Source organism: Vombatus ursinus, unplaced genomic scaffold (assembly GCF_900497805.2).
Source record: "Vombatus ursinus unplaced genomic scaffold, bare-nosed wombat genome assembly UNPS02014852.1, whole genome shotgun sequence".
NCBI lineage: Eukaryota > Metazoa > Chordata > Mammalia > Diprotodontia > Vombatidae > Vombatus > Vombatus ursinus.
In genome coordinates this window covers 315,019-338,768 of record NW_020954630.1, presented here as the reverse complement: position 1 = coordinate 338,768, position 23,750 = coordinate 315,019, and the positions used below count along the sequence as shown (strand labels likewise).

The following is a 23,750-nucleotide window of genomic DNA, read 5'->3' as shown; positions in this document are numbered from 1 at the left end:
GACTGACTTTGATAGACTTGGCTCTTCTCAGCAATGCAAGGATCTAAGACAACTCCAAAAACCTCATGATGGAAAACCCTATCCACATCCAGAGAAAGAACTATGGACTCTGAATGCAGATGGAAGCATACTATTTGTGCGCTGTCTCTCTCTCTCTCTCTCTCTCTCTCTCTCTCTCTCTCTCTCTCTGTCTCTCTTGCTTCTTTCTACCCCAGTCTTAGCTTGTTAATCAATCTACCAAAATTTTTTCAGCATGTCCTATAGGCTGCACTGGGCTTCTCCACTATAAAGGAATCCACATATATCTTCAGTATTTCAATGGACTTGTGCTCTCATCAATATAGATATTCCCTCCACCAAGGCAGAGAGCAAAATATCCATGTCTTTTCATCCCATGCAACTCTTGTCCCTGTTCTCTCACAGATTCTCCATAGATAATTTCCCCAATCTCCTATGCAGGCCTTCGTCTGTGTTTTTTTTTTAACGTTTTGTGATTACGAAAGCAGCTTTCATGCTCTCCATCCTTTATACTTTATCCTTTTTATGTGATCATCCTACTTCTTTTCCCAATTGTGTATTTCATAAATGATAATTCCTTATATCAGTTGTGTCAAACTCAAATAAAAATGGGGGCCACTAAGCCATACATAAGGATCCCCATGGGCCATGTATGTTTTATTGTATTTTTATTTATTTTGTGAAACATTTCCCAATTACATTTCAATCTGGTTCAGGTGGTACTCAAGAGTATCACAGATCCTTGACATTTCTCATTGTGTACATATAAAGTCTTTGTTGTTGTTCAGTCATTTTCAGTTGTGTCCAACTCTCCATGACCCCTTTTGGGGTTTTCTTGGCAGAGATACTAGAGTGATTTGCCATTTCCTTCTCCAGCTCATTTTACAGATGAGAAAACTGTGGCCATGTGATTAACACACCTCTACCTATCATTACTTCTCGTGCATAGATCATCACTGGAAATATGCTACACACTACTAGCATCCATCATGTATCTCTCCTTCAATCTTAAAGTCATTTGACTTTACAAAGAAAATAATGTTCCAATGCCGCAGGTGATGCCAGGCAGTGTTACTAAGAAAACATTTGTGTGGGAAATTTTTTTGGTGGAAATAATTTTGGAGGATTGTAAGAAAACACAGTATTCTAAATGCATCTCCCTCTATCCCCATTTCCCTGCTCTGTTACTCCCTTTTAATTGTGGGCCTAACTCATGGTCCGTCTACAGTGCCTTTCCTACATATATGGTATTAGATATGATTGTCCAACCACAAATATGTGATCTTTGATAAATTATAAAGAATGAGAGAACTGCTGGAAAGGTGGAGAAGGGCAAAGTTTATCATGTTTTTCAGAAAGAGAGAAAAGCATGGAGTCTTTGAACTACAGGGTGGTGATCTTGACTTTAATTACTGGCAAAATTCCATGGTAAGCTAATGAAGGATTAGTGAGCCTCTTGAAAAGCAAGTGATCACAAACAGAATGGTTTCATCAAGACCTGGTTTTGTTATATTAATCTTATTTCCTTTTTTGACAAGTTTACTAGACTTGTAAATCAGGGAAACAATATGGCCATACTCAAATTTCATCAAAGCATTTGACCAATGCTTTCATGTTGTCTTCGCAGGAAATGTGGAGAGATTTGGCTAGACAAACTGGTTTGGAACTGACTGAATAACCAGCCCTTAGGAGTAGTCCGGATCTATATCTTGCCACTGGACCAAGATGGTCTGGAAGAGAAAATGAGGCTGCTGACTTGGCACAGCCCTTCTGCACTTAAATCCAATTCACTTGCATGTCATGGCATCGCCTCCCTAATGTCATGGTCCTTTTCCAGAACAAGTCATTAATGGCTTAGGGACAAGCCAGAAGATGGAGTAATCCAGGGATCTGTCCTTGGTCCTTTATCAATGACTGCGAGAAAGGAATCAATGGCATGCTTATCAGAATTGAAAATGAAACCAAGCCAGGAGTAATAAATAGCTAATACATTGCAAGACACAATCAGAATCCAAAATTATCTCACCAGACTAGAATGTTGGGCTGAATCTAATAAGATGAAATGTAATAGATTTGAGTTTAAAGTCAGTATACTGAATTAATACATCTATAAATCACAGAGAGGCTGCATGGGCTGTCTCTGATACTTACTATATGTGTAATCACGGACAAATTACTTTGAACTAACACTTAACAGTTCTGCATGCCTCAGTTGAGGGAAGGAGTTCTCACCTTGAAAATTCCTACAAAATGACAGATCCTTGACATTTCTCAATGTGTATATATGAAGTCTTTGTTGTTGTTCATTTTCAGTCCCGTCCAACTCTTCATGACCCCATTTTGGGTTTTCTTGGCAAAGATACTGGAGTGGTTTGCCATTTCCTTCTCCAGTTCATTCTACAGTTCATTCTACTCATCTAAAAGGTGAGGAAACTGTGGCAGACAGGGTTAAGTGACTTGCCCAGGGTCACATAGCTAATAAATGTCTGAGGCCAGATTTGAACTCAGGAATATAAGGAGTCTTCTTGACTCCAGGCCTGTCATTCTAACCACTGTGCCACTTAGCTACCCTATAAAGTCTTACTTGGTTCAAAAAACAACTTTGAAAGTACAGAACATGGGAAGTGTAACTAGGTTAAAAATTCCTCTGAAAAAGATCTGAGGGTTTTAGTGAACTTTAGGCTAAATATGAGTCAAAGTGTGATAAAGCATCCAAAAAAGCTAATGTGGCCTTAGGGTGCATTAGGAAAGGAATAATGACAGCTGTCCTTTGCCCTAACCATACTCATCTGGAGTCTGGGGTTTAATTCTGGGTATTGCTTTTTAGGAAAGATATTGATCAGCTGGAGAATATCCAGAAGAAGGCAATCTCTTGCCCTCTTTGAGTCCCAAAGGTGTTCCAAATCACACCACATGATGATCAGGTTCACAGACTTGAGGATGTTTAGAGATTAGATTTATTTGGTTTAACTCTGGAGAGCAAAACCAGAAGCAATGAGTGAATGTTATAAAGAGACAGATTTTAGCTCAAGGAAAATCTTCCTAACAGTTTTGTTGTTCAGTCATCTATGATTCTTCATGACCCTATTTGGGGTTTTCCTTGGCCTTTGCCAAGATACTGGAGGGGTTTGCCATTTCATTCTCCAGCTCATTTTACAGATGAGGAAACTGAGGCAAACATGGTTAAATGACTTGCCCAGGGTCACACAGCTAGTAAGTATCTGACACTGAATTTGAACTCAGATCTTCCTGACTCCAAGCTGAGCTCTCTATCCACTGTGCCACCTAGCTGCTCCTAACAATTCCAGTGATCAAAGAGTTGCTTCAATAGATATGGGTTTCTCCCTTGCCAGAAATCTTCAAGCAAAGGCTGGATGACCATTTATCAAGTAGAGGGGATGCATATTCAGGCACAGGTTGGACTAGATGGCATTTGAGAACCCTTCCAATTTTGAGATCCAGTAATACTAATTCTGTTGTCCTGTGTTATATCCTGATGTATTAGCCTAATGGATTGGCCATCCAACTACATGTCTGGGCAAGAGGCATTTTTTTAATCCATTTAGTTTTTCCTATATAGATCATTAGGCCAATCTTATCAAGGAGGAGACCCTGCAATTTTCTTGGGTTTGATACAATTAGTACTAAATCATCCACAAACTGAAGTATCTGGATGGCTTCATTCCCTAAATAGTACATCCCTTTTTCATTTGCTCCCCCCCCCCATGGACATCCTCAGAGTTGGAATCTCAGAGTTGGAAGAGACCTCAGACACAATCTGGTTGAGCCCATACCCTAGTAAGGAATCCCTCTACAACATAACCCATTCATAGTCTGTAGAAATATTTTTCAATTTGCTTTCACATATATTACTACTTATTTCTACTATATATTTCACATATATTACTACATAGGATTCTCATGACATCTCTGTGATTTATCTGGGTCAGATGTTACTCCTGTTTTATAGATGAGGGAACTTAAGGCTCAGAGAGGTTATATGTTTTGCCCAAGGTCATGTAGCTAATTAGTGACAGGTCTGGATTATACACAGGTTTTCTGGCTCACCCAACACCCTCCCCATGGCATTGATTTGCTAGTTAATCCTGGATTTCAGGACTAGCTTCCTGTACTCCTCATTTGAGTACAGTATGACATGTTAACTTGGCGTCTGTCTGCTATGTGTTAATTATTTGCTATATTTATCTGCTATATGTATATTATTTGTATCCCCGAATACATTATAAGCTACTTAAAGGCAGATCTGGCACGGCGGAATGAGTCCAGGCTCTGGAATCACGGGATGTCAGGTCAAATGGTTCCTAAGTAATACCTGTATGACCTTAGGCAAGTCACTTTGGGCCTGTTTCTGTACCTGTTAAATGAGGAGGTGGGACTAAATAGCCTTTAAGGGCCCATACAGCTCTGGACCTATGATTATTCTTTAAACTTTCTTTATATTTGAAACAGGACCTATCACAGGGTTGGACACCAAAAAACTTCATTGCAAGCCATGGCTGAGGTGGATAAATGAGAGCAGGAAGAGCAACACATAAAGATGAACTGGATAAAAATATATTTTCTTTCATCTAAGAACCCTTACCCAACTAACTCCCCGAGGAGTCTTCCTTTCAAAATTAGAATGTTCACTACTTAAAATATTTCTTTCTTTCATATTCTGACTTTGGCACTCTCTCTATTTCCTGTCACCCCCTCAAAACCTGGCTCCTTCCCTAAATTTCCCACTGGGATGGTCTCCCTGTGACCTCTCAACTCACAGGTCTCCAGGATTAACAGCTGTGCCTCATTGGGTGGTTAGAGTTAGGACTAGAGACTGAATGTCCTGGGACAACTGAATGGAGCCAACGATAAGGCATCAGCCCAAAGGAGGGCTGGTTGTGGTAGAAGAAGGGAGCACTGGGCGGGGTAGATGGATGGGCCTCTCTTGTCTGGGTTAATGGGAGGTAGGAAGGGTCCTGGGTGGAGGCAGTTTAGGGAACATTTTACAGATGGAAGACCTTAGAGTGCATCTAGTGAAACCTTTTCATTTTGTTGATGTGTCCGAGGTGTGAAGTACTCAGCCAAAATCACAGCTGGAAATAACAGAGACTGGACTAGTGTCTTCATCTTCTGGCTACAGGACCAGATGGCTCCGGAGGAGAGAGTGAGGCTGGTGACTTTGCACAGCCCTCCCTCACTTAAATCCAATTCACTTGCAAGTCATGGCATCACCTTCCTGATGCCATGGTCCTCTTCGAGAAAGAAGGACACACAACAACATAAGACTAAAGGACTTTCCCGTCTACCATGCTGCCTTTCAGGCAGCTAGGTGGTACAGTGGAAAGAGTATTCCAAGAAGACAAGTTCAAATTTGACCTCAGATACCAGTGCCATGACCCCAGTGGGCAAGTCCCTCAACCTCTATCTGCCTTAGTTTTTCCAACTGTAAAATGGGAATCATAATAATACCTACCTACCTGCCAAAGATTTGTGAAGATCAAATGAAATATTTATAAAGTGCCTGGTGCATAGTAGGTACTTAATAAATGCTTGTTTCCTTCTCTTTCATTTCACAGGTGAAGAAAACGAAGCCTAAAGAGGACAAATGACGACTGACTTACTGAGGTTACATATTTAGTAGCAGATTGTGGATTTAAGGAACACCACCTTTCCTGTCCTACAGAAGAAACCACTCCTGCCCCAGGGTCCTGTCCAAGGCACAGATCCACCACCTACTTCCCTAGAACCCTCAGACAGAGATTCCACACGAAAAAGTATTGGCAAATTTGCTTTATTAGGGAATGAGTTGCCCCTGTTCCATAGCCCCCAGGCCATTCATAGTTCATAACATAAAAACATACACGCAGGCCTGTTGGTTTCATGAACAAAAAGGGATTGTGTACCATGACTATGGTAGACTATATTCTTCCAAACCCCAAATTCCAGAAATACAGTCTTAACAAAGTATATTCCTTCAGCTAAGCTTTGTTAAAAATGTATTTTCTTGTCTTGAAATGAGGACTGTTCCAGACAATACAGGTCATATTGTTGAACTAAGTATGTTGCCAACGAGTCCAATCCGTTCAGCGCTTTGATAAATCCCCTCCTGTGAATGAGACCCAGGCAGAGAGATATGCAGAAGAAGGAGGCAAGTGGCAAGCTAACCCAGGATGGCTGGGATAGGAATGAGTTCTGGGCAGAGAAGTTGGAAGGGGAGAACAGAGTCAAGAGAGAGGCTCTGTTTGTTTTGGTGAGGAGGAGATAAGGTGGATGGGGGGTAAATAGGAAAAGTCTCCCTAAGATCAGTCCAGAACAGACAGGGTCTGTACCCCCTAATCCTGGCATACTGTGCATCTATCTTGGAATGGCAGGAAGAACCCTCTAGACCAGGTACAAAATCCCAACCTGCTCTTGGACCACCAACAACCACCATCCCCCCCCATACATACACATACATGCATACAGATACTCTTTGGCCTCACCCTGGCAGGCACTACACCGGCAGCTGTGTATGACCGGAAGCACAACAGGCTCTGTGTCACCCCCAGGACAACGCAGATTCAGGATGCGCACAGGATTGACAGGGTCCAGGAGGTAGCTACAGCAGTCGCATACGCTCTGCAGGTATGGCTCCTAGGAGCAAAAGAAGGGAGGCTGAGTTACATAGGGACCCAGCCAGAGTGGGGCTGGAGCAAGGGATCAACCTTGCCCAGACCTCACACTATCTCCCCAATGCCATCTATCCACCATTACTAGCCCCCTCGCTATCAAAAAGGGAAATCCAGAAGCCTGGAGTTGGAGCCCCCAACTTTGACTCTCTCCACTGGCATGTTTAGCCAGGCAGAGCAGGACAAGAAACACACCCTTCCTCCACAAAGTTTCTTGATTACTATAACCCACACTGATACTCAATTAACTGATCACCTTTTTATGAACCTAGCTTTGAACTTAGGGAGACACAAGGTTAGAAGAGGTCAATAGTCCAGTTCTCCAGAGGCTTACAGTCTAGTTAGGAAGAAAATGGTGAAACTGCTCAACTACCAGTACTTCCCCACCACACACTTCTGGGGATTTTCTGTATGTAAATTTCACTATGTGTTTAAGTGATAAAGTCATTTGGGGAGGGCCAGTCCATAGAGCAATACTTGAATCTATATCAGAGCACCTAAGGAGCCAGTCATTAACCTAAGGCCAGAGGGATAACCATAGAAGGAGAGATCACTGGCATTTAAATAGTGCTTAAAGATTTACAAAGTAGTTTACACACATCTCATTTAAGCCTATCCTATGAGGTAGGTATTATTATCGGAAATTGAGGCTGAGAGAGGTTGCAACTTGTGCACAGCCACAGAGTTAATGTTATAGGCGGAATTCAATTCAGGTTTTCCTTATGACAGGTCCAGCATTCTAACCTCTAACTCTAACTTAGGATCTGGCAGTCAACCACCTACTCATAGAATCTCAAGATTGAAAAGGACCTCAAAAGTCATCTACTTCAACCCAAGAATCCTCTCTGTAACATATTTGACAAGTGGTCATCCAGCCTTTAGGGGCAGCCAGGTGGTGCAGTGGAAAAAGCTTTGGATCTAGAGTCAAGAGGACCCAAGTTCAAATCCAGCCTCTGACACTAGCTGTGTGACCCTGGTCAAGTCACTTAACCCTGTTTGCCTCAGTTCCTCATCTCTAAAATGAGCTGGAGAAGGAAATGGCAAACCATTCCAGTATCTTTGCCAAGAAGACCCCAAAATGGGGTCACAAAGAGTCAGATGTGACTAAACAATAGGCACAGTCATCAGACATGGTCAATGTAGCCATTTGCTGTGCTTAACTGCACCTCTGTTACACAGGAGGGTGCTACTGGAGTGCAAATGTTATTGGGAAGCAACTAAAATGCTTTTAGGTGGCACAGCGGATAGAGCACTGGTCTTGGAATCAGGAAAACTCATCTTCCTGAGTTCGGATCTGGCCTTAGACACTTACTAGCTGTGTGATCTTGGGCAAGTCACTTAACCCTCTTTGCCTCAGTTTCCTCATCTATAAAATGAGCTGCAGAAGAAAATGGCGAACCATTCCAGGATCTCTGCCAAGAAAACCCCAAATGGGGCCATGAAGAGTCGGACAGGACTGAGACGACTGAATACCAACATCCAGCCTTTGCTGGAAGACCTCCAGTGAGGGAGGAACCCACTTCCCCTAAAGGCAGCCCATTCAGCTTTCATCATAAGGAAATTTTCCCTTGTATCAGGCCTAATTCTCTCTCCGCAACTTCCATCCATGTCCTAGTTCCACCATCTGGATCCAAGAAGAGCAGATATAATCCCACTTCCACATGAAAGCTCTTCAAATACTTGAAGATGGCTTTCAGGTCTCCCAAATGTCTTCACTTCTTCAGGCTAAACATTCCCAGTATCTTTAGACAACGCCCACATGGCCCTGGCCATCATCTTTTGAATCATCATCCAGCTTGTGAATGCTCTCCCTATGATCTAGTGCCCAGAACACAGATGAATGAGAGGGCACTCAAACAGAAAAAGCCAAAGTCAACCAAGGAATAGGAAGTGGGTAGATGGGCCAAATGGAAGCCACCGTGTAGACGACGTGAATTAGTGAGACAGAGCCCGGAGCCAGAGTGCCCCAATGAGGGAGCTAGGGAGCAGAACCTAAAAGCAGAAACCAGATGTGACAACCTGTGAGTAAGCACGTCAAGGGCAGAAGAAAGAGGATGCAATAGGAGAGAACCGAGGGCCTGTGCTCCAGGCAGAGGATCTTGGACGATAAGACGGTGATGATCATAATGCATGCGATGAAAACAACTCAGGCTTGTCTAGCTCTTTGACATTTGCAGGGCACTTTTCTCCCAACCACCTTGTGAGGTAGGGTTTGCAAGTATAAAGGTGTGTGTGCATCTGTGTGTGTGTGCTCGTGATGTGTGTTTTGCCCGTGTCTGCATCTGTTACACAAGCGTTGCTGTGCCCATTTTGTTGATGAGGAAACAGGGTTAGAAAGGACAAATTTATTAAGATCAAAACTCAGACACTTTTAGGAAAGGAGTAAAGAACATCATTACAAAAACAGTTTGCGGCCAAACAGAAATCACTGGGGGCAATTTTCCTGTTGGGAAAGTTCTTTTCTCCCTCAGGAACCAGGTGGCCAGGGTTGACCCAGAGATGGTGGAGGGATGTCTGCAGAGTAAAGTTAAATGAAGCCTGCGGCTGGGGGAGAAACCTGGGCTCAAGTCAGGGCTGGATTAGACCTGGTCAAAAAGAAGAACATGGGCAGGATTGAGCCAGGCTGTCCAGAGCTAAGAATCAAGAAGATATTTAAGGGAAGCATCTGAAATATAGCACAGGGCTAGAGTCCAAAAAGAAGTAGTTAGGTGGCTCAGTGGATAGAGCACCAGGTTTGGAGTCAGGAAGACCTGAGTTCAAATCCAGCCTCTGACACTTACTATGTGACCCTGGCCAAGTCATTTAACCTCTGTTTGCCTTAATCCACTAGAGAAGGAAACAGCAAATCACTCCAATATCTTTGCCAAGAAAACACCATGGACAGTATTGACCTGCTACAGTTCACAGGGTCACAAGGAGTTCCACATAAAACTGAATAACAAGAGCCCAAAAGAAGAGATTCCCCAAACAAGCTGGAAGTCACACTTCAAACTGAAAAAAGAATAGAAAGAGAGGAATGAGCATAGAGTGTTGTTCATCTAGAACCCATTTAAGACCCAGAAACAATTTAGTTTGATGCTACCAAGGTTTTCTGACTCTACCTTGTATAATGGAAAGACCACCAGATTTGGAGTCAGAAGTCCTGGGTTCAAATCCTAGCTCTGCCATCTATTAGCTGAGTGACCTTGGAAAAGTCACATAACATCTGTGGGTCTCAGTTTCCTCCTCTATAAAATCAACAGGTTGAATGAAGATCCCAGAGAACAGATAATGAAATGGAGTCTCTCTCCCTCACTACAGTGAGGTGGGCTCCTGCTAAAACAGAATATGAGCTGTGTGGTCACCCCATCAGTGGCTTTTCTTTGTCACCAAGGAGCATTCAATCTAGATGGGGCAGGCAGCTGAAACAACCGTGGTGCAAAGACAAAAGGCAAAACTAAAATGCATTTTAAATCGTTAACAATCAAAAGAGTAAGTTCGACTGGAAGAGACAGATGTTCTTCACTTTTCTTGTGTTCTGGCCCCTTTTGTCAGTCTGGCAAATGCCTTCTCACAATAACGTTTGTAAATGGATAAAATAAAACACATAGGGATTACAAAGGAAACCAATTATATTGAAATATAGTTATTAAAATATGACAGGAATTAGGCCAATCCCTCTTCCTCAACCTAAGCCAAATGATTTTTTTCACTAGCACTAATTATCTCTGTCTCATAGCATATCTTTTTTTCCCCTCCAATTTGATAGGAACTTTTGAGGAAAATAGACCCTTTTCTTATTGTATTACCCAGAGTAGGGCAGTTGTAAGTAATCAGTAAAACTGGCAGACCCCAGGTTAAGAACCCTTAGACTGGATGATTTCTCAGGACATTTTCTGCTCTAAATATTATTCCACAGCAGTAGTTAGTGGTAGCAGTCAGGTGGGGATTGCCTGAAGGCCACAAGCAAACAAAGAGCCATGGTAACTAGCCCCAGACGTGAAGGATGAGGGAGGGAACTTTAAGGGTAGATGGACACTTCTGTATACTGTGGTGAACTCGCCCTTTTCATTTTTGATACTGGTGATTTGGTTTTCTTCTTTCATTTTCTTAATCAAATTAACCAAAGGTTTATTTATCTTATTGGGTTTTTTTTTTCATGAAACCAGCTCTTAATTTTATTTACTAGTTCAATAGTTCTTTTACTTTCAATTTTATTACTCTCTCCTTTGATTTTCAGGATTTCTAATTTGGTGTTTAATTGGGTATTTTTAATTTGTTCTTTTTCTAGCTTTTTTAGTGGTATGCCCAATTCATTAATCTGTTCTTTCTCTATTTTATTGATGTAAGCATTTAGAGATAGAAAATTTCAGTCCTACATACTGTGAAGAAATAACCCTTCCTGTGTACTGAGAAGATCACGGGAGTTACAGCAGAAGGGACTTTAGAGATTATCAAAGTCAAATCCCTCATATTACAAATGAAAGATGGATATGATTTGAGATATGATATTGTAAGCCTATAAATGTTTTTCTCTGGGGAGTGTAGAAATATTTTCTTGAGGAAGAAAAACAGGAGGAGTATTGATGCAGTAGTCACTCTGGAAGAGAAGACAGAAGGAACTATGCTAATGTGGTGCACCATAAGTTATTGTCTAGGGAATGGTAAGCAAAGCCAAGTTTAGTGCAACTGTTCTTGGGAAGAAGAAAAGCCCAGACCTAGGGTAAGCTAAAGGGATGAAGCCAATGGGTTTGCTCCCAAACAAAGATGGCTGCACCATGAAGCATGGAACCCAGACACTCTGGCTATAAGTAAGGAATGTCCTACCCATCTACACTCGTCCTAGACATTTATGGGCCATGTAAGAAGTGACCTTTGGCTAAGATTGCCTGGATTCTGTGCTAGGTATCTCTGTAACTGTCCAGAGGTTGTAGACTTTTACCTCTTTCTATGAATTGCTAATAAATGTCTTGAAAACCTATTTCCAGAATGGATGTGTTAGGAAGGATGTCTATTGATTTGGGAAGATAACAATGGCGAAAAGTATATATAGAAGGGCTATACCCTAAAGTAGCTGTCCTGGGTCGTTAATTGCCAGCAATCATTTACTTTGGTTACAGAAAGACCCTAATAGAGGAAACAATGAGCTGAACAGGAGTTAGGCCAATCCCTCTTCCTCAACCTAAGCCAAATGATTTTTTTCACTAGCACTAATTATCTCTGTCTCATAGCATATCTTTTTTTCCCCTCCAATTTGATAGGAACTTTTGAGGAAAATAGACCCTTTTCTTATTGCATTCCCCAGAGTAGGGCAGTTGTAAGTAATCAGTAAAACTAGCAGACTTCCTTCCATCAGTTCTCCTGCCCCACATGACACTTTCCCTCCATTAGACAATAGGGCACCCATTTCTTCAGTCTTCCCTTCCCAATGTTCCTGTTCCTCTTCCCCCAATATCCCATCATCCCTCCCTCCTGTCCTTCTTCTGGAGGATCCACCGCTCACCTCAGGAATGACATTGGTACTGGAAGGACAGTGTCCAGTACAGTAGCTCACTTCCACCTGGTGCAAGTGGCAGGAACCCTTGGTGATGTTTCGAAGCTCAGTGAGATGCTTGCAGGACATCGATGGTTCTTCCGTTAGGAAAAGAGGAAGAAGCAGGCAATGAGCATAGAATGAGGGCAGGCAGGAGAAGGGGATATAGGGTGGGGGCTGGAGCAAGAGGTAGGAAGGCAGAAACCTGGCTGGGCTTAGCCTCAGTCCCTACCCTGAGGGATACCAAAGTGCTGGAAGGGGTCAGGGCTAGAGACGGTGATAGCAGAGGAGGGACTGGGGCCAGGGCTGCTCAGGGACCATGAAGTAGACCCTAGTTTTTCCTAAGACCTCTAGTGAGAAGAGGAAGAACTGAGACAATCCAGAAAGGACTGCATGGCTTAGGGAGCTGAGGGAAGGGAAGAAAGGTTGGATATAAAGAGGGGCAGAGCAGGGGAGTCTGAGCATTCACTCTATACCTAGTGCTTCCTGCTGACAGACAGGGCAGCAATCATCTGGCTTCTGTACTTTTATCTCACCCTGTAGGAACAGTCAGAGACCCGACTTGGGAAAAGAATCCCACCTCAACTCACTGCCCACCCAATAATCCCAAGAGTGAACCCCGCGTGCTGGACTTCCCCTGTGTGTGGAGTGTCCCTTTCCCAGATCAGCACACTAGCTCCTTCAGAGATGCCTCAAGAGGGGAGAACACGGGAGGCCATCCCTGGCACGAGGAGGCAGCATTACCTGAGCACAGACGATCAGGGGACAATTCCGGGCACAAAAGCTCCTCCCATCAATACATCTGCACCACTCACAGTCTTCCTGCCACTCAGCCCCAGGCTGAAAGGAAGATAATAACTATGGAATGAGATCCTTTCCACTATAATCCTTTCTCTCCAAAATACCCTGTTCACTTGGTCCAACCTGGGACCTCCCAAATAGGCCAAAGTGAGAGAGACCAAAAGAGCAGAACAGGTTCTGGTGCATGGTTAAGGAAGTCATATTTTATGATGGGAAGGAGGTTGAACAGCCCAGAGCTGCTTTCAAATCAGATGCCGTGACCTTTGCATTTGGGCTGAAGAGCCCATACCAGTGTCCGGGGATGTGGGGGACAGGACAAAGAGAAAAACTGGAGCCAGGGTGGGGGAAATGGCCCTTTTCTGTGGTTGGCAGAAGGGGGCATCTCACCAAGTAGAAGTGTCCATGGTGCCAGCACTCGCAGTGGTCAGCAGTGACACAGGTGCCCGCCTGGCTGCGGTAATGCCCACTCTGGCATACACAGCCCTCAGTCTGCCCCATGCTGCAGTTATTCTGACGCGGCTCCTCAGCATACACCTCCTGACAAGTCTTCTCACATGGGCCTGATTCCCCTGGTACCACCTGCTGCCACCTCTCTCCAGGCGGGCATTCTGCTGAAGAGTACCACAAGCCCCACCACTTCCATTAGCCCTGGACCAGGAATTCATCCCACACCCCAGGGACCTGGGACCTGAGGTAGACGTCCCCAAAGGATTCTATTTTCTCCCATTTCCCTTCAGAGTCCCTGGAAGACTTCCTTGCCCCTACACTCCTTCCCTATACATCTCTTCCCATCCAGACAGACTGGTTTCCTTACTTTCCTAAATCACACCATGCTCACTCACACCTCTACACATTCTGTTCCCTCTGCTGTACACCCACTTCTCCACCCATTCTTCAAGAATTGGCTCAAGCCTTCCTTCTTTTGTTAAGATTTCTCCAACCACCCCACCCATGTGGTTCTTCCCCTTGTCTCACCTCCTCCAGCACCACTCACTGTAATTCTTACCATGTGCTATCTTCTACTCTTTTGAAATGGTTTCATAACTGTTCTGTGGGATCTCTCTAGCTAACTTATCAGCCCCTAGAGAGCAGAGGCGTGACTTATAGCATAGAATTTACAGCTAGAAGGGATCAGAGAGGGCTCATCTTCCCAAGGTCACATGGGTAGAAAGTAGCAGAACTGAGATTCTCACCCTGATCTTTTCTGATTCGATTACACTAATCCCTCCACTATCCCATGCCTCTCATTGTAGGCCACACAGAGATGTGTGTAGACTGCTCAGCCAAGGCTGGGGGAATTGAATTGAATTGAATACAATCAAGCCTCCTTAGTACAGTGGAAAGAAGACTGGGAATAAGGAGATGAGTCCCAGTTCTCACTAATGAGGTGTGTGACCTTAGATAAGTCATTTCCATTCTCGGGGCCTCAGTTTCCTCCTCTGTACCACAGCAGGGTTATATTAGACGACCCTTAAGGTCCCTTTGTGCTTGAACATTCTATAATTCTCTTGAGTTCTCACTTCCTCTCCTGAGGTCTCCCTACTCTCATCTACGTGTTCCCCAGCCACTTCTCTCCCAACCTGCCTACCCTGATCTGGCAACTGGCAGGATTGCTGAGATGAGCAGAGGCCTTGTATACAGGGCCTGGTGGGTGTCATAGGGGTCTGATGGAAGTTGAGGACTCCTTCCCCACTGCTTATAGAGCAAACTGACCAGTCCCCAGAGACAAGAAGTTGGAGCAAAGGGCAGGACAGATAGGAAAGGGAGTCAGGCTTGTGGGGATGTTCGCTGGAAAGTAAGGACTTCCCAAGGAAGAAGAGGCTGGCAGGTGGGCATTGCATTCAGGGATGCTGACCACACCTGGATAGATGGGTCTCTATCCTTCCTCTGCCAGCCACATATACACCTAAGGTCACAGGATCCCTCAGCGTAGGCATTCTCACTTTTGTCCATGTTGTTCTCTCTACCTAGATGCCCCATCCTTTCTGTACAGCCAAATCCTGCCCATCCTCCTGGGCCCAACTCAAGTCAGTCTTCTCCAGGGAGCCTTCTCAACTGCTCTGGCCCACAATGAGCTTTCCCTTCTCTGAAAGCCTAGTCCAAGCATCTGTGTGTCAGGCGCTTGGTGCTTATCAATACTGCTTTGCATCACTCTCCACCCATTCCCCACACTGATGTTTTTCCTTCCCAGCCAGACTGTAATCTCTCAGATTGCTAGGAGTCTCCCTCCTCAGGCTCTGTATTCATCACAATAGACGCTGGGCACACAAGCGGGTACTAGGTCCTATGAGGGATAAAAGAGCATATAGCACGGTCCCTAACCTCCAGTTTTCAATCTAGCTGGGAAGACAAGACATACATAGATAGATAACTGCCGATGGCAGGCAGGAAAGGAGCACCGATGAATGCTAGATGACAGAAGTGTTACAGAAATTGAGGAGGAAGAGGTCACAGTGGTCAGTGGTCACTGGGTGGGTCAGGGAAAATGTGGGACCTTGAAGGATAGGTAGAGTACCAGTAAATAACCTAAACAAATCAGGGGAGGAAGGATCAGGGCCCATCCTCCCCAAATGCAACCTACTGGCCACTGATAACTCCCAGTGCAGCCCCACTTCTATCCCCACCTCCAATGAAACGTGCAGTGCCCAAAGCCCTGGGTGTTGGGAAGATGGGGACCTTGGACATGAGCCAGATCCTTAATAGAGCCTTTAGGACTCGGGGAAAGCCCTGCCCTTGATTTAGGGGGAGTGCCAGTGGAAGGATCGCTGGGCAAGGCTCTCTCTCACCCTGACAGTCACTGCTGGAACAGTTGAAGGATCCTTCCTGGCAGAGGCTGGCAGAACAGAACCACAGGGCTCAGCTGAGCATCCCACTCCATTCCCTTTCCCCCCCTCCCCACCCTATTTCATCCCTAGTCTTAACCCTATCCCTTTTCTCTCCCCCCATTTCTCCCCAAAGGCCCCATCTATTAGGTTCCTAAGTGCTTCCACCAGTTGGTACAATTCCTACTGAGCACACCACTCCATTCCCTTCTGTGCCATCCCCTCCCCTCCTATTCCATCTCTAGCTTTATCCCCATCCCATTTCTCTCCCCCTCCTTATTTTTCCCCAAATGCCCTGAGTTTCTAAGTTCCTAGGTGCCCTCACCTATGGGGACATTTCCTGCTGAGCACTCCACTCCATTTCTTTCTTCCCCATCTCCTCCCCTCCTTTCTATCCCTAGCTTTATCCTCATCCCTTTTCTCCCTCCACCCCCATTTCTCCCCAAATTCTCCTGGCTATTAAGTCCCTAGGCGCCCTTACCAGTGGGTACAGTTCTGGACGAGTATCGTCCCAGAAGGCAGCTCTTGGGCCTGCTCCTCTGGGGTCAAAAAGAGGGCCCAGGGCAGCGAAAGCTGGGTACAGGGGCAGTCAGCCAGGGGGACACATCTGCCTGTCTGCAGCAGCTAAGGCAGAAGCATAGCACTGACTTAGCCCCATGCCCAGGGTAGGCTCTGCTAAGGTTAGAGCCGGCTGCCTCCCCACACTGACAGTACCTGGATGGAGCATTCCCAGTCCTAGGCCTTGAGCCAGTCTCTGCCCCCTCCCCTTTCCCAGGATTGCCTATCTTCTTCTTATAAGATCATGAGAGATCTCCACTCCCAAGACACATGCACACATGTCAGTCTGCCATGTGTGGAATATATAGAGACAACCATACACACACACACCCCTCCAATCCCCACCCCTGCAGCATTCTCACTACACTCACCTGCCCATCAGGACAGCTGCAGCCAGGTTGGCAAGGCAACTGCACACAGAGGGTGCCAGGCTGTAGGTCTGAGCATCGGCTTGGGCATGATGTGGCACAGGGGGTGGGTCTCTGACCAGGAGGGCACTCTGGAGAGGGAAGCAAGGGAGACCACAACTTCATGGGAGGAATCACAAGGTAGAGAAGGAGCTAGGTTTGCATCCCCTTCCTGATTAGAGGGAAAGGAGCACAGAGCTGGAAGTCATGAGGCCTGGCTTCTTAAACTGGCTCTGCCACTGATCAGCATTGTGAACTTAGGGGCGAGTCATTTAATTTCTCTGTGCCTCAGTTTCTCCACATCAACAATGAATATATACTACCTTCTCTGCCTGTAGCTGAGTTACTGAGATAAAATGAGATCATAGCTGTAAAGGCTATTGGAAAAGTTAAAAAATATTCCATGGAAATATAAAACTCCATTCCTTGCCTCTTACTCTAAGCACACCCATTCCCTATCCTCCAGAGTTTAGGATTTAGAAGCAATGAATCTCTGCCCCTTACACCTCCTCTGCCTGCCTCTGCTTCCCCCCACCCCTTACCTTGGCTGCAGGGCTGAGGGTTGCATGTCCTATGGAGCCGCAGCGGTGAGAGCAGGGGGCATGGTGTCCCCAGAGGTGGATCTCTCTTCCTTTCTGTCACACCTCCCCCACAGCTGGCACTGCAATCACTCCACTCTGACCATTCACCCACCTGGCATAAAGCTGAAATACAGGATACCTCAGTCAGTTCCAGCCCAGGATGGCACCTGGGCATCTAGGGGAGGGGTGAGAAAGTGCTGCTTAGTCACATTACCCAGGAATGGAGGGACCATCCATGGGCACTCACTTGTGCAGGGCTCAGAACTGCATTCTGCTATCTGCTTCATGTCCTGGAGTCGGCATGGGAACCCGTGGAGACTCTCCTCACAGCTCTGGTGCCGCTCCCTGGTACCCCCGCCACAGGAGGCTGAGCAGTCGCTCCAGGGTGACCAGGGCCCAAAGGCCAGGCACTCATAGGGCGTGCATACCAAGGACCCATTAACACAGGTACTAGGATAGGCAGTACACACGAGAGGAGGACTGAGATCTCAGTCCCTGGGTCACTGCGTTTCCCCACTTCCCACTCTTCTCCACACCCCACTTCTCACCCACCCATCCCCAAGGGCTCCGGGCCCAGTGTATGCATGCTGATAAATGCTTAACAACTGACTTTCCAAACAAAAAGAAGTACACATGACATACTTTTAAGTTTCATCTGCACTATTAAACTTTTCTCCATAACTTTCCTAAGTCTAGGCAATCAACAAGACAACAAATCAAGCCCTGATTTGTAGTGTTTGCTGATTTCTGAGGTGTAGATGGTCACATTAAAATTCTAACAATTAGCCCTCTGGAGCCAGTTCTAACACTCTAGTACACCCCTGGTTCTAGGTCAACCTCCCTCCTAGCACCACAACCAACACCATACCAGTTATGGCAATCCAACTGCAGCTTCCCAGCTGGGGCCAGCTCCCAAGTGGCATTGGAGCTGGGGAGGCCACACGGGCAAGAAGATATAGGTACACAATGCCCATCCTGAAGCAGCTGGCCAGGGGGACAACGGCAGCCTCGGTGGGAAAACAAGATTTGAAGGGTTAGGGAAGGACCCAGGATGGTAGGTAACATACGCGCACGCGCGTGCGCACACACACACACACACACACAATGTGCATTCATTCTCTCCCTAATGAACAATGGCTTACGATAACTACACAAAGTGTGAAATATTTGGGAGGCTACCTGCCAGGACACAGTTGCAAAACATTCTACATAAAGAGACATGAATCTACATATTTGGAGGGATTTTAGTTGCACATGGGTAGGCTAAGTCAATATGGAGATGACAATACTGCCTAAGTTAATTTACTTATTCAGTGCCATATCAATAAAACTATCAAAGGATTAATATACAGAACTAGAAAAAACAATAGCAAAATTCATCTGGAGAAACTTAAGGTCAAGAACATCCAAGGAAATGATGAAAAAAGTAGTAAAGTAAGGAGCCTAGCAGTACCAAATCTTAAACTATGCTGCAAAAGAGTAATCACCAAAATAATTTGGTACTTGGGTGATTAATATCAAAGTTAATCAGTGGAACAGATTAGGTATATGATGTGCAGAAGCAAATGAGCAGAGTAGCCTAGCGTTTGAAAAATCCCAAAATCTTATTATTGGGGCAAGAACTCAGTATTCAACAAGAACTGCTGGAAAACCGGAAAGCACTCTGGCAGAAACTAGGTACAGATCAACATGTCACCCTGTATCCCTAGTTCATAATGACTCCCCGTTGCCTACAACACTTCCAAAACTACTTTGGAAATTGAACATTTTGAGACTAAAAATTCATTGGTGGAATGCATTAATGCTTTTCCAAGGAAGCTATGGATATGGAAAAATCCACACTGCTTCCTTAAGCCACCATCTAAGATAAAGGACAGTTGGGATAATTTTGAAGCAAAATAAGGAAGTGAAATTTATTTTCATACAGGAATTATTACTGCATGTGCAGCAGTAGCTAGGGAGCTAGAACCAGGACATTAGTTTTGTGGCTATTAGCCTCTAGCCTGGTCCTTCATCAGAAAGTAAAAAGCTGATTGGACGGTGGGTTTATACCTGGGCTGCAGGGCCCTTGGAGACACTGCACTCTGTTCCAAAGGTCCACACAGCTTCGGGGACATTGATTGGCACAATCAGCTGTTGGCACTGCACCTTGGGCCTCACAACTCTCCCCTGGGGACACAAAAGATGTATGTTAGGAAGAATGCAGGGCAAATGGAAGCCCCATTTTGTCCTCCATCCCCTCTCAATCTCTCTACCACATCATTCCTTCTGTATTCCCTACCTCTGCATTCCCTTTATTCTTCCCTACACCTGACTTGCCCACTGGCACTGTTCTTAAAGAAGGGAAAGGGAAGGAAATAAGCATTTATTAAGTGCCTACTATGTGCCTACACTGTGCTAAGTGCTTTACAAATGTTATCTCATTTGATCCTCACAGCAACCCCGTGAGGCTAATGCTATTATTATCCCCATTTTAAATGAAGAAACTGAGGCAGAAGCTAAGTGTTGGGTAGGTCATTACCCAAAGGGAGCCCTCCTCTCCCTGTTATTAGCCTCTGTCTTAAATACCTGAAGTTTCTGGAGCAGGAGGGTTACCTGGGCATGGATCAGTATTGCAGCTTTCTGTTTGAGCCCAGGGTTCTTGGCAGTTTTCCCTGGCAAGAACCTTTGCCTTCCTCCAGCGTAGCCGGAATCCTCCACTACAAGATACTTGACATGGACTCCAAGAGCTCCAGGTTTCCCACTGGCAAGGGTCTAGTGGGCAAAAAAGGGAAAGATTTCATTTTATAATAAGATAATTTGATAAGATGTTTGTACTTTGCAGACCTATCATTTCCCATATACTTATTTCCTACTTTGTAGCAGGATTTTGTTTCTTTTTGAAAAAACACATAAAACATGGCACCCTATGTAATTTATGTAGACTAGTATCTCTTTGGAATATATATACCATGGAATGGTAGTCTAGTTGTACTCAAGTTTGAAAAAGCTATTATTTCAGGATTTATGCTAAAATTAACCACTGCAGGGACTCATGATCACTCTCTAACATATTTGAGTGTACAAGAGTTATAATTTCAACAACAAGCATGACAAGGACCTTTTATGTCAACAGGATTGTCAGAGTTGTCAAAGGAAGCATTACAGATAGTAGTTTTAGCATATTCCCTATGATATGCACACAGTCAGGGGACTTTCTGAGAATTGTGTTAACCAAATAAAAATTTCTCTAATAAAATTGAAATTGTACAGTAAAAAAAAAAAAAAGAGAAAGATTGCTGGGGGATAAGTGGTAAGAGGAAAAGATCAGGGCTTACTTCCCATCCCTAGTTCCTGAAAGGAGACTGCCCCTATACCAAAACCTTCCTTGGTTTCCTTCTGGAAGCATAGCTGGTTCCTGAAAATATCATGTTCGGCTTGGCAACTGGAGAGCCTCCTAATCCAAAGGCCAGGAAGGAAAAAGGAAGGGGAGGAGAGGGAGTTCAGGCCTGATTCAGAATCCTTACTGGGTATGGAAACTGGCCTGGTCACTCTAAAAAGAAACTCCCTCCCTGCTCCATCCTGGTGGTAGGACTACTTCACTTTCTAGATCCCCAGTCTCTCCTCCTGTTACCTTGGCAGACTTCAGGGTCAGGGCAGAGGCGCTGCTGGCTCAGAGGGGCAGTGCAGAACTGTGAGTCCCCAGCCCAGGGCCTTCCTGTCTCAGGATCCAGGCACAAGCGGTGCCGATGCTGCTCTGAGGCCAGTAGGGGGAAATCAGCAGGCATAGGGGAGGGTCCATCCTTGGGTCCGTGCTCCCGCAGGGTACTCAGCAAGGTGGGAGCCAGAGCAGCAAATGGCAAACAAGGTCCACAGGGCGACCACTCTGACCACCCACTCAGGGGTAGAAGACCTGGGGGTAGGGCATGGATATGGAGGATCCAGGCCTGTCTCCCATAAGCCCTATTTCACCCCCATGGGTGCTTCGACTCTAGTGGAAATCACTAGACCCAGGCATGAAGGAGACTGGAGAACTAGCACACATGAGGCATGAGGAGAAGTAATTAGGCTTGGTATATGTGAGCCATGGAAGAATGGCCCAATGGGACTGGGGCAAGGATGGGAAGAAGATGGTATCAAGGAGAGCTGCAGTTACCTTGGCAGTTATGACTGGAACACTGCAATTCCCCATCCTGGCAGACACTGTAGAGAAGGCATTTTCTGTGGGTGGGGGGCTGAGTCTGGATAACCTTAGGTGTCTGGATATGGGTAGGGGACATATCCCTGAGGAGTTTGGCGAGTGAAGGTGAAGGAGAAGAACCAGAGCTCTGGGAATACTCGGAGATGGAACAGGGGAAGAAGGTACCCACATGGGTCCAAACTCTTGCACATTCCACCTCATGCCCAGGCTTCCTAAACCTTTATTCAATTGGCTCCGACAAGGTTGGATAAATGTCCCCACCTCTCCCTACTTCCCCCATCCCTTTCTTGGCCATAGATCTTGGGCCTGGACTAAGAACCCATCTCTCCTAGTTTCTCCAACCCAGCCTCAGTCCCAAATTCTCCATGGGGCCCTATCTCCAACCCATCCTCTTTCCATCACTTACCACTCCTTACAGCCCAGGTGCAGGTGTTCTCCAGGAGCCAGCGTCTGGGGCTCCTCCACTCCATTGCTGGGGCCCAAGAGACAGTTACACTGTTCAGGAGGGACACAACCCCCTGCCTGCTCTAGTAGTCCCTGGAAGAGAGGGAAAGAAGAGTTGGGAGCTAGATTCAGAGTCCCTGGCTGACCCAAACTTCCCTGTTTTCTTAGGTAAAACTTAGGGGTGTTTCAGAGGGACTTTCTAGAGACAATGGATAGATATAGGCATAGGCATAGACACAGACATATAGATATAGATCATTTGAGCATCACATCAACCTTGGGAGGTAGATGCTATTATTATCCCCCTTTTAGAGATGAGAAAACTAAGGCTCAGAGAGGTTGGGTCACTTGCTCAAGTTCACTCATATAGTAAGACAAGATTTGAACTCAGGTCTTCCCGATTCCAAGTCCAGCAAATGCTTTCCTCACAATAGCCTTAAGATGTGCCCTCTCTCCCTCCCCAAAGATGTGCCCTCCCTACTGCCTTTCTTCCCCTCACCTTGGGGCAGTAGCAGCCAGGCTGACAGGGAGCTAGGTCTTGGCAAAGACCAGCATGCTGACGGGTGGCACAAAGCCCGGCACAAGGGGAGCCACAGGCCTGGAACTCAAATGGTGGCTCACAGCTCTCCTCTGGGGGGAGGAGAAGTTAGGGGAGCAGAGTTACCTGGTGGGGAGACCCCAAGATGATCCTCTCCTCACCCCTGCCCAAAGCATCACCCAAGAGCACATCCTGATTGACACTGTCTAACCCAGAGAGGGGGATTCCAGAGGAATGAAGTAAAGATCATGGAGGAAACCTTGGAGGTGGGAAAATGAGAAATTTGGGATGTCCTGCTCCAGGCACCGGAAGGAAGGGAATGCTAACCGGTATAGCTGAGATAGTCCCTGAACTTCAGGCATTGACAGTTCCATAGAAGGAATGTGATTGACCCACCAGCACCACATAATGGAAGGGACTCACCCCAACACCCATATAAACCCATTATATCAGGGAAGGATTTGAGGGAGTGAATGATGCCTTAGAACTGTGCTTCTGATAAATCAGGGAGAGCTGCATGGAGGAGGAGGCAGAGGGAGGAAGAGAAAGAGCTAAAGAAAAGTGTGGAAGGATAGGAAGGGAATAACCGGACAGGTGGGAGAGTAGGAATATTTCAGTTTGTCCTGAAGTCTGGAGATGGGAGAATGCTTGACAGAGATAGGAGACAGAGAACTTTGGAACTTTGCCTGGCTAAAACAAAGGCTACGGATAGGAGAACAACCATAGTTGGGTGGGAAATAATAACTCCCATGTATACAGGCTTTAAGATGTACAACATGCTCTCCTCACAGCTCTCTAAGGTGGGTAGTGCAGATGTTACTGTTCTCAGTCCTCAGCTGAGGAAAGCCAGGCTGAGAGCGCTCTAAGGCACTCGGCCCAGAGTCAAACATCTAGTAGGTATTAGAGCCAGGATCTGAATCCGGGTCTTCTGATTGCAAGGATCCTTTCCATTACACCCCAGTTGCCTTTCTATACCACACCTCCCGTGAGTAAAGACGAAGAGCAGTCACTCTTGGTATAGTAACTGCCGGGTAAGTTGGAGCAGTGGGTCCAGAGGACTGTCATGCAGACCCAGGATAGCTGCCGAGGGATTTTCTCCCCAGGAGCCAGGGGCCTGGGTAGGGCACTGGTGGTAGCAGGGAGCAAGACAAAGGGAACCTACTCTCCACAGCCCCTGGGATCCTTCCTCCCTTCTCTCTCAGTGCACCCCAGCAGCCATTG

The 23,750-nt window shown here is 45.8% G+C and overlaps 1 protein-coding gene and 1 long non-coding RNA gene across 25 annotated transcripts in view; one reads left to right on the top strand and one right to left on the bottom strand.

Moving 5' to 3' along the window:
• LOC114027165 overlaps positions 1-6,075 on the top strand; it is a 7,306-nt gene extending 1,231 nt beyond the window's left edge. The window contains exon 2 of the long non-coding RNA XR_003567218.1: positions 5,595-6,075. This is a non-coding gene — a long non-coding RNA (uncharacterized LOC114027165). The remainder of the gene's footprint in view (positions 1-5,594) is intronic.
• Positions 5,794-23,750, bottom strand: part of SSPO (SCO-spondin) — a 99,517-nt gene continuing 81,560 nt past the window's right edge. For 14 of the 24 annotated variants that reach the window (XM_027841076.1, XM_027841083.1, XM_027841074.1 and 11 more), the window contains 18 exons: positions 22,491-22,621; positions 21,954-22,084; positions 21,503-21,549; positions 20,981-21,259; positions 19,963-20,121; positions 19,420-19,536; positions 18,236-18,374; positions 17,615-17,817; positions 17,329-17,490; positions 16,751-16,878; positions 16,303-16,445; positions 15,786-15,832; positions 13,387-13,610; positions 12,943-13,038; positions 12,675-12,735; positions 12,169-12,296; positions 6,501-6,651; positions 5,794-6,124 (listed from right to left, as the gene is read on the bottom strand). In XM_027841076.1, coding sequence (XP_027696877.1) covers positions 6,102-6,124; positions 6,501-6,651; positions 12,169-12,296; positions 12,675-12,735; positions 12,943-13,038; positions 13,387-13,610; positions 15,786-15,832; positions 16,303-16,445; positions 16,751-16,878; positions 17,329-17,490; positions 17,615-17,817; positions 18,236-18,374; positions 19,420-19,536; positions 19,963-20,121; positions 20,981-21,259; positions 21,503-21,549; positions 21,954-22,084; positions 22,491-22,621 — 2,369 coding nt within the window. In that variant the 3' untranslated portion in view covers positions 5,794-6,101. Of the gene's footprint in view, positions 6,125-6,500; positions 6,652-12,168; positions 12,297-12,674; positions 12,736-12,942; positions 13,039-13,386; positions 13,611-15,785; positions 15,833-16,302; positions 16,446-16,750; positions 16,879-17,328; positions 17,491-17,614; positions 17,818-18,235; positions 18,375-19,419; positions 19,537-19,962; positions 20,122-20,980; positions 21,260-21,502; positions 21,550-21,953; positions 22,085-22,490; positions 22,622-23,750 lie in introns of those variants that run through there. The other 10 variants (XM_027841078.1, XM_027841096.1, XM_027841097.1 and 7 more) reach the window with 7 other exon arrangements.